We start from the raw sequence: 13,085 nt of genomic DNA on the forward strand, positions 1-13,085 counted from the left end.
ATCCGTCTAATTCAAGTAATGCATTTGAGGATTCTACACAAGAACTACAAATGAATGCAGAGCAAGATGATGATGCTGCTTACCAGTTGTATATTAGACAAAAGAAGAGGGAAAATGGTTCATTTGTGAAGACTGAATTTGATCATTACATAGAGGAAGATGTTCATCCTTTGAGTGCCGACTTTGATATTTTAGCTTGGTGGAAAGTGAATGGGGCTAGATTTCCAACACTTCAAAGAATTGCGAGAGATATATTTGCTATCCCTGTGTCTACTGTTGCTTCTGAGTCTTCTTTTAGCACAAGTGGTCGAGTAATTGCTCCTCATCGTGGTAGTCTTCATGAAGATACTGTGGAAGCTCTTATGTGTAATCAAAACTGGTTGTGGGCAGCATATCGTCAAAGAGGTTATTTATGTTTTAACTTTTCTATTTGTTTATGCTAATGTTAAATTTATATATAGATTGATTAATAAATAAATTTATTATCTTTGATTTTTAGGTGAAAAACCTGATTATCAAACTGCAAATGATGATGATGATGATGTATCTGAACTCAGACTAGTGATGGTGTTGTTGCAACAAATGGAAAGCTTATGGAGACATGAAATTAAATAATTTATTTATGTTTATGTTATTTACTTAGACAAAGACTTTTATGTGTAATTTAATATTTGATGGTTATGTTGTGTATGACATACTTGTGTTATTTGTAGGATAATTTGTGTTGTTTGAATACTTGTGTTATTTGAATGCTCATGGGATAACTTGTGCTATTTGATGGTTATGTTGTGTATGAGATATACTTGTGTTATTTATGAGATATTTGTGTCATTATAATGTTTCTTTTTGTCAACCCGCAGGTAGGGTCGGATACCCGCAGTTGAGCGCGGGTAGGGTTAGGGTTGGGTATTTTTCAACCCGCGGGTAGAATCGGGTTGAGGGTTAGTTAAAAACTCAACCCGCGGGTAGGGTTAGGGTTGGGTTCAAACCCTACCCTACCCTACCCGTTGCCACCCCTATGTATGAGCCAAGCATCCTTCTAAGCTGCTCATTACCATTCGGGTTCTCAACATTAGCATTGGGATCCATAGTGAGCTCTTCAGCTTCCTTCTTAAAAGTGTTCCTAAAATTCTCATTGGCCTTGTAAGCTCTAGCTTGTTGCAAACGCTGCCTCAAGGTTCTCTCAAGTTCAGGGTCGAAATCAAGAATGGATTCTTTGTTCCTGTTCCTGCTCATAAAGAAACAGAAAATAAAAGAAAGGTGGGAATCTCTACGTCAGAGTGTAGAAAATTTCCAGTGAGGTATCCTATGTAAAAGAAATAAAATGAAATAAACTAAATAATTAATACTAGAAATTTGAAAACCAATAAAGAAAAATAAGCCACTAATTTTGAAAATAAAGAAAAGAAAATTAATAAGAAAAAATAAAATCACTAAAGGGGAACACCAAACTTAATTTCAAAAATTAAAGTGAAAAGATTTTAAACAAAATAAAGTTAAGAATTCGAAAATCTAAGAAACAAATAAGACTAAAAATTGAAAACACCAAACTTAACTTTAAAAATTAGGAAAAAAATTTAACTAAAATAAAACTCAATCTTCGAAAATAAAAAAATAAAAATAAAAATGAAAGAACACAAAATTAAAATAAATAAAAAACTAAAAATGCCTAATCTAAGCAATCAGGCAACTGGTAGTTGTCAATTACAATCAATCATCGACAATGGCGCCAAAAACTTGATGCAGATTTTCGAAAATCCACAAACTAACCGGAAAGTGCACCGGGTCGTATCAAGTAATACCTCAGGTGAGTGAGGGTCAATCCCACAAGGATTGATGGACTAAGTAACAATGGTCGAATGACTCACTTAACCAGGCAAGCCGAAAGTTGTGTTTTGAAAGTTGTAAAATGCATTAAACAGTAAATTCAAAGAATTGGAAAGCAAACAATAAAACTGGTATGAAATATATGAGAGAAAACAGTTAAGGTTTCAGAGTTGTTTATTCATCCGAATTAAGTTTTCTTACCAACTATTTTAATCATGTAAAATTCGTTTCATAGCAAACTGTAATTGACTAGACCCTAATGTCTTAGTGATTTAGTCTCCTCTAACCCAAATAAACCGCTAATGTCTTGGTCACTTAATTTAGATTATAGGGTTAAGAACAATTCTAGTTTATGGCCACAGAAACCCTAATTACCCAAAGCTAAGAGGATTATATGTCACGTATCCTGATTAGTTTAAGTAATTAGGAATTTAGGAGGAATTTGCTTTCAAGCTGTTGTTCAAGCGAGATAGCTCTGTCGAGAATCACAAGAACACATGTAGAATAAGGGTTATACTATCGTTCTACCCAAATTCATAGGATGAAGAACGAAAGCAATCGTTGAAACTGAATCTATACATTAATTAAAATAGAAAAGTAATAGTCTTAATCCATAGAAATAAACAGAGATCCTAACCTTAACCAAGGAGGTTTAGTGGCTCATGACTTACAAAGAAAACAAGGGTTCTGAAAAGTAAAATGTGCAGAAATAAAAAGGTCCCCCCTAAAAGGTGAATCTTCTTCCTTTTATATCTCATGTAATTTGATTTGAAACTAAAATAAATTAATAAATTCTAAAACTAAAAGATTTTATTTGTAAATAAAAATTACAAAAATAAAAGATAAGATAATAATTAAAAGCTAAATCCACTAAGATGCTCTAAGAGTGGCGTTTAGCGCCCAGAGGGGGTAGAGACTCTTCTGATTTTGCTGGTTGCTGGCAATGGGAAGCTTCAAAACTTGTCCTTTTTGCTCAAAATTCTGCCAAATTGAGCAGAATTTCAGCTGAAATCATAAAAATACTAAAATAACTCAAAATAGCATCCAAAGAGAATTTTAACACTAAAATGTAATAAAACTCACCAAATTCTAACTAAATTCAACTAGAAAATAAGCAGAAAATGGGTATAAGATGCTCACGCATCAGTTACCGATTAATTTAAAGAACTTCCAACCAAATAAAACAACAAAATAACATAACAAACTAAATTATATATATGCAAACATAACATATATAATGAGATTGTCATAAGTGCATCATTCAATATAAAGTAAAATTCAATAATTTCAAGCAAATAAACATAAAGCACTAAAACAACTTAAATTCAAAAGTATCTAATAATAATGATTGAAAGTCATTATTTTTGTTGCAGGTCATGATTGCCAGATGAAGATGGCCTTGCGCGCGATGAGGTTGATGTACTACCCAAATAATCCAGCTCTGCAGTAACATCAGCTGGCAAATTGTCTCCTTGCTGTCAGATTAGATATCCCAAAAGCTTCTCTATCGACTGTCTCTTTACCTACTCTTCTTCTATCTTAGCCGTTAATTCTACAATCCTCCTCTCATACTCTTCACCAGAACCCGACAGTTGTGCATTAGCGTTACCAAAAATTTAGGTTGGACATGGTCCAACACCTAAGGCACGAACTCATCCTGAGTGCTCCTTTCCAAGAACTTGTGCTAGCAAATCATTTTGTAAAATGTGCTTAGAGGATTCATCTTGGCTCTCAATATTCGCAATTGCTTCCTACAGATATACAAGAAATTGGGTTATGATGATTTAAAATTAGCATGATATATACAATAAGAGAAGTTTAAAATTTTTAAACATTACTTACACCAACAACACGCGCATCGGCATGGATATAGGAGCCATTTTTTTTCTTATGAGCGATGATAAACAACTCTCCTCTACCAACGGGTCTTTCTCGTACTTTCTCTATAACATTGATATCGACACAATTATATAAATAACAACACCATATTCAGGAAGATTAAGTAAAATCTCAAAGCAAATAATTATTTATTACCACTTCGTCTTTTTTTCTTGTCAATGTTTTGGAGCCCTCAGTATGTGTGTAAAGTTGCTTACTCCGATTTAAAGCGTTTTGTTTACACTTTTTCTATGAAAAAATAACAGAACAAATACAAATGAGAATGGGATGTTGAATATAAAACGTAAGGAGTCTATTATGTATACACATGTATGTTTTCGTGAAAATAATACAAAATTCCAAGGATTACTTTTGTTTCTTCCTTCTGGCGATATTTAAAAGAACCATTTCCAGTGATTTTCTTCTATTCCTGGTGGGTGATGCTTAACATTTTTTTCAAAAGTCCTTATTGATTTGTAAAATTTATGATACAAGTTGTGTCTTGTATCCTTCCTATTCTTTTCTATCCTTTTCATAATATCCTGTTTTATTTTTCCTCCGGCATCGTCTTTATAGTGAAAGATCCGCTGCAATTATTTGTCATTGTCATTAACCAAACCCAATCAACAAGTATAAGATTGGTAATCTAAAAAATATCTATAACCAGGCTACTTCAATGTGAAAAAGGATAACACTCACATTTAAGTCAACAAGTCGCTGTTACGTATAAGATAGAAATGCTGACATAAACATGTGAAAAACAAAATCTGTAAATTTAACCAGCAATATAATTTACCCATGCAAAAGTTCTTAGCAAAAAGAAATTGAATACTAAATTTGCTTAAGATGTTGAAACTAAAATATGTACCTTAACCATGTGGTATGCATGTTCCTTCTTAGCTTTGTTCACGTGCTTCCAACTCTCTTCACATATGGGAAAATGGGAATAGCTAGCACCCAAAATTCCTAAGAAACCACTTAATAATCCAGCTGCCTGACCAATTGGTTGTAACCCTTTGTTAAATGGGAGTATTATCTTTGTATTGGAAGGAAGTGTTGTAGCCTTTTTCACGCTCACCTCAGACCCTTTTCTCACGCCATCCTCTAAGAAATGTATGTAAAAAAAATTGCAAGATAATCATTACACAAAAGGAAAATAGGAGACAATGAAACTTTAGAAGACCAACAAAGAGAAGATGATATACATGTTACGAAAAGGTGCTTTAATCTAAACAAAATGCCATGGTATAGAGATAAAATATCAGATTCTGTAAAATGTAAAGCCCATAAATTTTTGACAGAGTATTTTTTGCTAGGTCAATATGATGTTGAAGAGAAATTTTGATCTTTTATTATAAGAGTTACGTTGATTCCCTTAATTTAATGGTTTGGATCGCAGTTTTACATGTTTATCTACTTTTAGAGTTTCTTGATTTAGGTTTAGTAAGGCATAACTTCGAAGAAGAGTAATTTTAATTTATGCTCATTAGAACTTTGTTTTAAGTTTATAAATGACTTTATTTTGTTCTTTTACATTTATGTTTGAATGCAAATTTAAATGATAATATAGTAAACGAGAAAATCTTATTAGTAAAATTGTTCACATGAGATAACATATATAACTTATTTAACTTGTAAACTTTTTTACGTAAAACCATGATTCTAAAAATTGAACCGGATCGACTGGTCAAACCAATTCAACCAGAAACCGATAGGGGTGGCAAAACGGGTCGCGCCCATCAGGCCGATCCGCTAAACCCGCTAAAAAAGGCGGGTCGGGCTAGGATTTGGAACCCGCCAAATTAAAAAAACCCGCCAAACCTGCACCGCCAAATTGGTTGGTTTTAGCGGGACGGGGCGGGCCGGTCCGCCGGGCTGAAGATTTTTATTTTTATTTTTTTATTAAATAAAAGAGTGATTACTATTATAAAATTAATAATTATAGAATTTTTAAACACTTTTTTTCATTTTTTGTTTTTATTCTTCTTTTAGTTATTAACTTTATTTATTTTATTTTACAATTTCGTATATATACTCAAATTATGTGACTTATTTTTTAAAATAAAGATGATTCTATTGACAAATATTATTTTGAACAATTTTATTGAAGTTAAAAAATTTTAAAAAAAATAGTAAAAGAATTATATTATAATTTGACTATTTTTTATTTGTATTTGATTTTTTAATTATTATTTTTTGGTTAATTTTAATGAATTTTATTTTTCAAAAAAAAAAAAAAAAGTCAAGCGGGCTAGTCCGCCAACCCGCCAATCTATCATAAAGCGGGGCGGGTTAGCATTTTGAACCTATTTTAGTTGGCGGGGGGCCGGTCCGCCCCGTTTATAGAGCGGACCTAAGCGGGGTGGAGCGGGTCGGCCCGCTTTGCCACCCCCTAAAAACCGGCAATAAAAACGATCCGGTCCATACTAATAACCGCTCAGATAAAAACCGTGGAAAACTGTTAAACCGGCCGATGGCTGGGGAAACTGGCCGATTCTTGAAAACGACGTCGTTTTTATGTGTCTTGAAAAAAAAAATGAAAACCCAAGTCCTCACTCCCCAACGCGTCACCCTTTCCCCCAACAACCCCCCCCCCCAAACCATTTCCTAGCTCGGCACGTCGTCCTCATCCTCGCTGGCTTCTCTGTTCGAGGCTTGGAGCAGCTCGCCGTCGTGTCGCCCCTCCCCTCGCCGCTCGCTGCTCGCCGTAGTCTCGCCACTCGCCGTCCTGCTGTCTGTCGAAGGTTAGTGGCACTGCTTTCACTTTTTCGGTTATTCCTTTTATGCTCTGTTTAGTGATTTGAGTATTTGACTGATTTCTGAATGTGAATTTGTGAATGTAAATCAAATAATTGATTTTGTGTTGTTAAAATTATTCTGCTGTTTTCACTGATTTCTGCTTATTCTGCTTTTTTTTCCCTTTAAATTTTGAAGTTTGAATGAAGTCTGATCTGATCTGCTACTTTTTTGAATTTTAATTACCTAAAGTCCTAAACAAATGTTTTCTTTTTTTTTGGGTTTTCTTTTCAGTACACTCATGTTTTTAGAATTTTGCTGGTTAGACTCATTAAACAGAAAGAAAAATGAACTTCAAGAATGTTTAGTGCATTTAAATTGATTTAATGATGAATCTGTTGTGCTGTTGGTAATAGTTTTTTTGATTGGATTTATCCTTTGAGAGCTACTGTTAGTGTGGTTTGGTGTTGCCTTATTGATTTCAGTTGTGGTTTCATGGATGATTATTTGATTTTTGGCTGTGTTGCTGCCTTATTGATTTCAGTTATGGTTTTATGGATGATTATTTGATTTCTGGCTGTGTTGCTTCTGTTTTTAATGTTGTGAATGACTTATTGATTTCAGTTATAGATGATAGTATTAATCAATAAGCAATTTGCTGGTAATAAGCAAATGATGCTGCTAATCCTAATCCTCCTAGTTCTATCGATACTCCGTCACAAGGTTCTAATTTATAGCTTGGAAATATGTTGCTCTGGAAGTAGTGAATGGAAAACCACAATATCAATGTTTATTTTGTCTACAACCATTTAATATTTAGATATTTCTTTTTACTATTTAATTTTTTAGTTTGTATTTTGATAATATCATATAGATTTGGTTGATGACATTTCATGTAATGTTTTAAATTTAAAGATATTTTAATATTTATATTAGACTATAATTATATTTTAGGATGTTTATTTATAATTTATTTATTATTTTATTCTAAAACGATTTTTCTGGTTGAACTACGGTTAGACCGGTTGGACCAGTAAACCAGTAACTCGAGCAGTTTGTTGACCGGTCCGGTTCTCAGAACCTTGCTAGGGACCATTACTTTTGCAAAGGTCATGCATGCAGTTTTAGGGTAGATCTACTCACTTTTTTTAATAAGATTTTTTTTTACTCATATATAGGTGTAGAACTGTAGATTCTCATTGTTGTCTCAGTCTTTGACACAGGAAAAAATCACAAGAGGATAGTGTGAAGGCAGATTGTTGTGATGGATCTACAAGGCTTGCCTGCGAGTCATGGATTCCGCATGCCTGCGGAGTGGGAACCTCACACTCAATGTTGGATAGGTTGGCCTGTGAGTTACATAATTCACCCTCTTTTATTCTTATTTTTCTTAAAGCAAATAGACACTTCACAGCACCAAAAGTAATCACAAGGTTCAATTCATGGTCATAGCTTTATACATGGTTTCACACATCTCTCATCACAGATGGTTGTTATTGAGACGTGACAGAAATATAGGAACATAGAGATTGTAAATTTGTGTCCACTATAGAAAATATATGAAACTAGTGTCTTGAGACTCTCAATTTTGTGTACCTGTCTCTTTGTATTTGTGTCGTGTTTTAGCCGCCCAAGGCAGCCTTGAAAAACTAGTGAAACAGTGTTTGGTGGTGGACTTTTGGGGTCTTTTGGTGATTGGTATGAGTACTAGGTTGGTGTTATTTGACAGGAACGCCCAGATAACTGGAGAGAGAATGCTGTTCCTGCTCAAGATGTGTTTGCCAAGGTAGCATCTGCAATCTCAAGATTTGAGGATGTAACTGTTTGTGCTAGTTCTGGCCAGGTTGGTTGAAGTTTGACATTTTCATTATTTGGCTAGTATCTTGAGGAGTGGATTCAGTTGTTTCTGATGATATGGGGCTTTTGATGCTTGAAATTTCTTTGCCATTTTAGTGGGAGAATGCCAGGAGAATGCTACCTGAACATATCAGGGTCCTTGAGATCAGCATGAATGATTCTTGGTTTCGTGACACCGGACCAACTGTGAGTTTTTCTCCTTATACATGGATGAGTTTTCTGATCAAGTTAGATACTAGATGTTTGGATTTCTACACATGCAGAATTTTCATTGTTGACAAAAATTTTCTCTGTTTTGTTCAATAGTTTGTTGTGAAAAGATCAAAGTCTGGTGAGGCAGAGCAAACTATTGCAGGAATTGACTGGAATTTTAATAGCTGGGGAGGTAAGCACTTAAGACCTTTGATATTGGACGTTCTATTTCCAAACAAGGACTGTTTCTTTTGTGGAATGAATGAAGTACATATGATTAGTTGATGTTATGTCTTCATTATTGTTAGTTCAGCTAATGGAGTTTATAAATCTTTTCCAGGGTTAGAAGATGGATGTTATACTGATTGGAGTTTGGATATCCTTGTTGCTAGGAAGGTGTGTGTAGTTAAATATTTAACATTTTTATTTTTGTCATCTTTTACTCTATTGCAAAATGCCTACATGACTTCGCTATCGTCATATGTTTGCTAGATTTTGGCAATTGAGAGGGTTCATAGATTTTCACATTCAATGATACTTGAAGGTGGAAGCATACATGTTGATGGAGAAGGTAAGAGTTGTTGGCTTGCTGAATTTTTTTAAAAAAAAAAATATAAATTCCTGGTTTTCTTGTTGTTTAATATAAATTCCCCCATATTATGAAGAAATATACACTTTTGATAATTGATATAAAGTAGACAATGAGTCTGCTTATTAAATGCTATTAGGTTGCTCTTAAACTTCTCTAAGATGTAGTTTTATAGTGCTAATCCTTTCATAAATTAAGTGCTAACTAGGCAGGATGATTGTTTATATGTAATTATGTTCATGAACTTGTGGTTTAAGTTTATTCTTTTGTTTCTATATGTTCTGAGATCAAATGAACTGTGCTTGAATATAATGCTCTGTAGCTATATAGCTTACAAAATTTATAAGTTCTTCTTTTAACTTGAGCAACCTTTTCTTGCTTCAGGTACTTGCCTTACCACTGAAGAGTGTCTCTTGAACAAGAACAGAAATCCTCATATGAGTAAGAACCAAATAGAGGATCAACTTAAGACATATCTTGGAGTCAGCAAGATTATATGGTTGCCCCGTGGATTGTATGGTATATAAACTTGATGCTGATCTTTTAGACTAAGAATTTTCCTATGAATTGATATTATAATGATCAGAATTTTGAATTTGGTGTAGTCAAAGATTTTTGTAAAGACCATTTATCATGAGGTGCAGTATATGTTCTGATATGGATTGGTGTTTGGATAAGAATAACTCCATTTATGAATAAAAGCCTCGTTTCATTTGTCATAAAAAAATGGGCCAATCTAATATGCAGCTTAGTATGCAATATAGCTTAAGAACAAGTTGTACACCCATTTAATGATACCACTCTGGTTTAATAAGTTCAAATCTGAATGTGTGTGTTTTCTAATGCACATTCTGTCTGGAAATTAGTATCTTGTTATTTTGAATATGCTTTTGCCGGTAAATTAAAGACTCTAGAGCTTCACTATTATCGTCTACACATTACTACATTTTTTTTTCTGCAATGTAATGTTATTATTACATTTATACTGATTAAAGCAATTTCTGCGCTAGGAATCTTATGCTCTTATGTAGAGATGATGTGAAAAATATTGTGATACAAGTTTTAGGTTCAAAGTGATACTTAGATGTTATTCACTCCCTAAAATCTGATTGAGAAGTATGCTGCTTTTGTACAGGAGATGATGATACTAATGGCCATATTGATAACATGTGCTGTTTCACTAGGCCTGGTGTGGTTTTGCTGTCTTGGACTGATGATGAAAGTGATCCTCAATATGAAAGATCTATGTAAGCATATTCTCTGCTTTCTAATGAAACTGATGCCAATGGTAGAAAATTTGAAATCATTAAACTCCATGTTCCTGGACCACTATATATGACAGAGAAAGAGGCAGCTGGAGTAGTTCAAGTAAGCATCCAAGTTCATATTTCTTGTCTTGTCAATAAAAAATATAATTTCTTCAAAGTTGGATGTTATAAAAGAAAGGTATCATCTTATTATTTCATTTCATTTGAAGACTTATGCTAATATTTTGTAAGATTTAATTCAAAGTTTCTCACCATCTATATCAAATCTTGATGTAATGTTTGAGGCCATTCTGTTTCTTAATGGGAAATTGATTGGGCATATATCAAGTCATATCCCTCTATTTTGGTTAATACTAAGTTCTAATGTTGGATAGTATCTACTAAGTATTATGTGTGATGTTTCTTTGATGGAATTTCTCTCTGTTTATACAAATTCAGAGATATGAACCAGTTCTGTTTTGTTAGAATGTGGTGGTTTGTGATCAGGTGTACAGTTTAAATTGAGATATCCTGTTTCTTTTGATGACTTTGCTAACTGATTATACCAAAAAACTTGTCTACCAAGCTTAGAGAAATGTTGATGACTGAAGTGATGAATTTAATTTACACACTTCTGACTGAAATTATTCAATATTCATGCAACTGCCGTTGAATCAGTTCACTCCATGCCTTTTCTGAACTAATATAACTATATTTTTCAGGGTGATGATGGTAAGGCAAGACTTCCAGGTACTAGGCTTGCTGCTTCCTATGTGAACTTTTACATTGCAAATGGAGGTATCATTGTACCACAATTCGGAGATAAGAAGTGGGACGATGAAGCTGTTCGAGTCCTATCAAAGGCCTTCCCAGATCACAGAGTAAGTAAAACTGCTTGTTAAAATGCTATTTTTGTTGAAGAATGTTTCACCAAATGGTAACCTTTCAGAGTGAAGTATTATTTGCAATAATTACTTCAGCTTTCGCGAATCAAGGCGTTATCCTAAACATCTGGAAGAATACCAAATTTGAATACCCAAGAGTCTATTTGGTTTATGTATTTATTTTCAATGTTTTTGGTTTTCAAAATTATTTTGGAATAAAAAATGAATACAGTACAAGAAAGAACAAAATTTGTGTTTTGTTCTCTCTCTCTCTCTCTCTCTTTGGGGTTCTTGATGTATTTTTTTGGTTACTGACATTCTTAATTGTGGCTAATATCTAGGTTGTTGGAATCGAAGGTTCAAGGGAGATTGTTTTAGCTGGTGGAAATATACACTGCATTACTCAGCAACAACCAGCCTTTTGAGCAAAGTACTGTCAACATTTGTTCACGAGTGTTGTATTTGCATTGAAATTTGTAGTCTCTGGATCATTGATTAAACTGTTTGGTTCATTCCATTAATCTTCAAATGATTGATCCACAGAGGCTCAAAAGTGTGTTTAAGTGCATTGAAACAAAATGTAAACTGGCATTTTTCAAGTTGGAAAATCTAAATGAATGAATAAATTAGAGATTTCTAGTTTTTACTTTGTAAAGGTACTTGAATGCTTCCAACTATGATCTACCAATGTATCTATGAAATTTTTCTTCATTTTTCAAGTCAAGTCTTCCCTCAGGTGTTGTTATAATTGAATTTCATGTAAGTTTGGTATGTTTTGTTGAAGCAAAATCTTTAAAGGATTATACAATATGATCCTTAAAGTAGAATCAAATTTCTTAGAGTAAACTATCATTTCTACCAACGAAAGTTGAACAGACATATCTATCCATAGAAAAAGAAAATTAGTACCCATAAAATATGGGTCTTGCACAACAAAATTATCCAAACACTAAAAAATTACTTAAAATCTCTAAATTACCCTTATCTTCACCACTACTTTTCTAATCTCAAATCCCACTACCACATCTTTCACTAAGCCACCCTAAATAGAAGAGTTTCTAACCCTAACCCTCTTCACCTAGCCACCATCCCCTTTTCCTGCAAAACTCACACATAGAGACATTACACACACACCCCCACCCGAGGAAGAAGAGAAGAGGAGGGGGAGGGAGACCGCACTGGCAACGTGGGGACTCGCCGCCGCTATCGCATAATCGTCGCCGTTGTTGAGGGAGCCCGAGGAGATGCGAGCCAGAACCAAGGAAGGAGGAGTTGTCGCCACTGTCACGCCTTGCTGCTACCGCCTGCCAGCTCCGTCGCGTCTGTCGCCGTCATTGATTGAGTCTGTCACTGTCGTTGTCACTAGTCTGGAAGGAAGAGAGCGCGCAAGAGATCGAAGAAGGAGGAGAGGGCGACGGTGCCGGTGGGTGTTATTGCCACCATCGTCGTCGACGCTGTGCAGTGAGGGAGGAAGAACCATGACGAGAAAGGAGAGCAGGAGTCCGTCGCTGTCACTGCCGAGCGAAGGTTTGGTTGGTTGGAGTGGCGGAGAAGTGTGATGCTTATTCGAAGTTATTGAGTTTGTTCCCAAATGTGAAAACGGATTGGGACCTGTATCCTATGACCGTCACATCTGCTACCCCCTTCAATGGAATTTCAACAAGACATGGTTGAAGTTTGTACTTATCCTGTATTTGTACTTGAGTGATGGTGGTTGTTAGGGTTTACGGTGGTGGTTTGGAGGGAAAGGGGGTGGTGGCTGGGTGAAAAGGGTTAAGGTTAGAAACTCTTCTATTTAGGGTGGTTGGGTGAAGGAGGTGGTGGTGGGATTTAAAATTAGAAAAATGGTGAAGATAAGGGTAATTTAGATATTTT

The 13,085-nt window shown here is 34.7% G+C and overlaps 1 protein-coding gene across 1 annotated transcript; it reads left to right on the top strand.

Moving 5' to 3' along the window:
- Positions 1–7,610: 7,610 nt before the first annotated feature.
- LOC112784403 (agmatine deiminase) lies at positions 7,611–11,929 on the top strand. The gene is given in 10 exon segments (XM_029296522.2): positions 7,611–7,792; positions 8,171–8,284; positions 8,395–8,484; positions 8,605–8,683; positions 8,831–8,886; positions 8,983–9,061; positions 9,464–9,598; positions 10,215–10,447; positions 11,049–11,207; positions 11,552–11,929. Coding segments are annotated over 10 exon segments (1,116 nt in total). The 5' UTR covers positions 7,611–7,705; the 3' UTR covers positions 11,636–11,929.
- The last annotated feature ends 1,156 nt before the right edge of the window (positions 11,930–13,085 follow it).

This window comes from Arachis hypogaea, chromosome 20 (assembly GCF_003086295.3).
Source record: "Arachis hypogaea cultivar Tifrunner chromosome 20, arahy.Tifrunner.gnm2.J5K5, whole genome shotgun sequence".
NCBI lineage: Eukaryota > Viridiplantae > Streptophyta > Magnoliopsida > Fabales > Fabaceae > Arachis > Arachis hypogaea.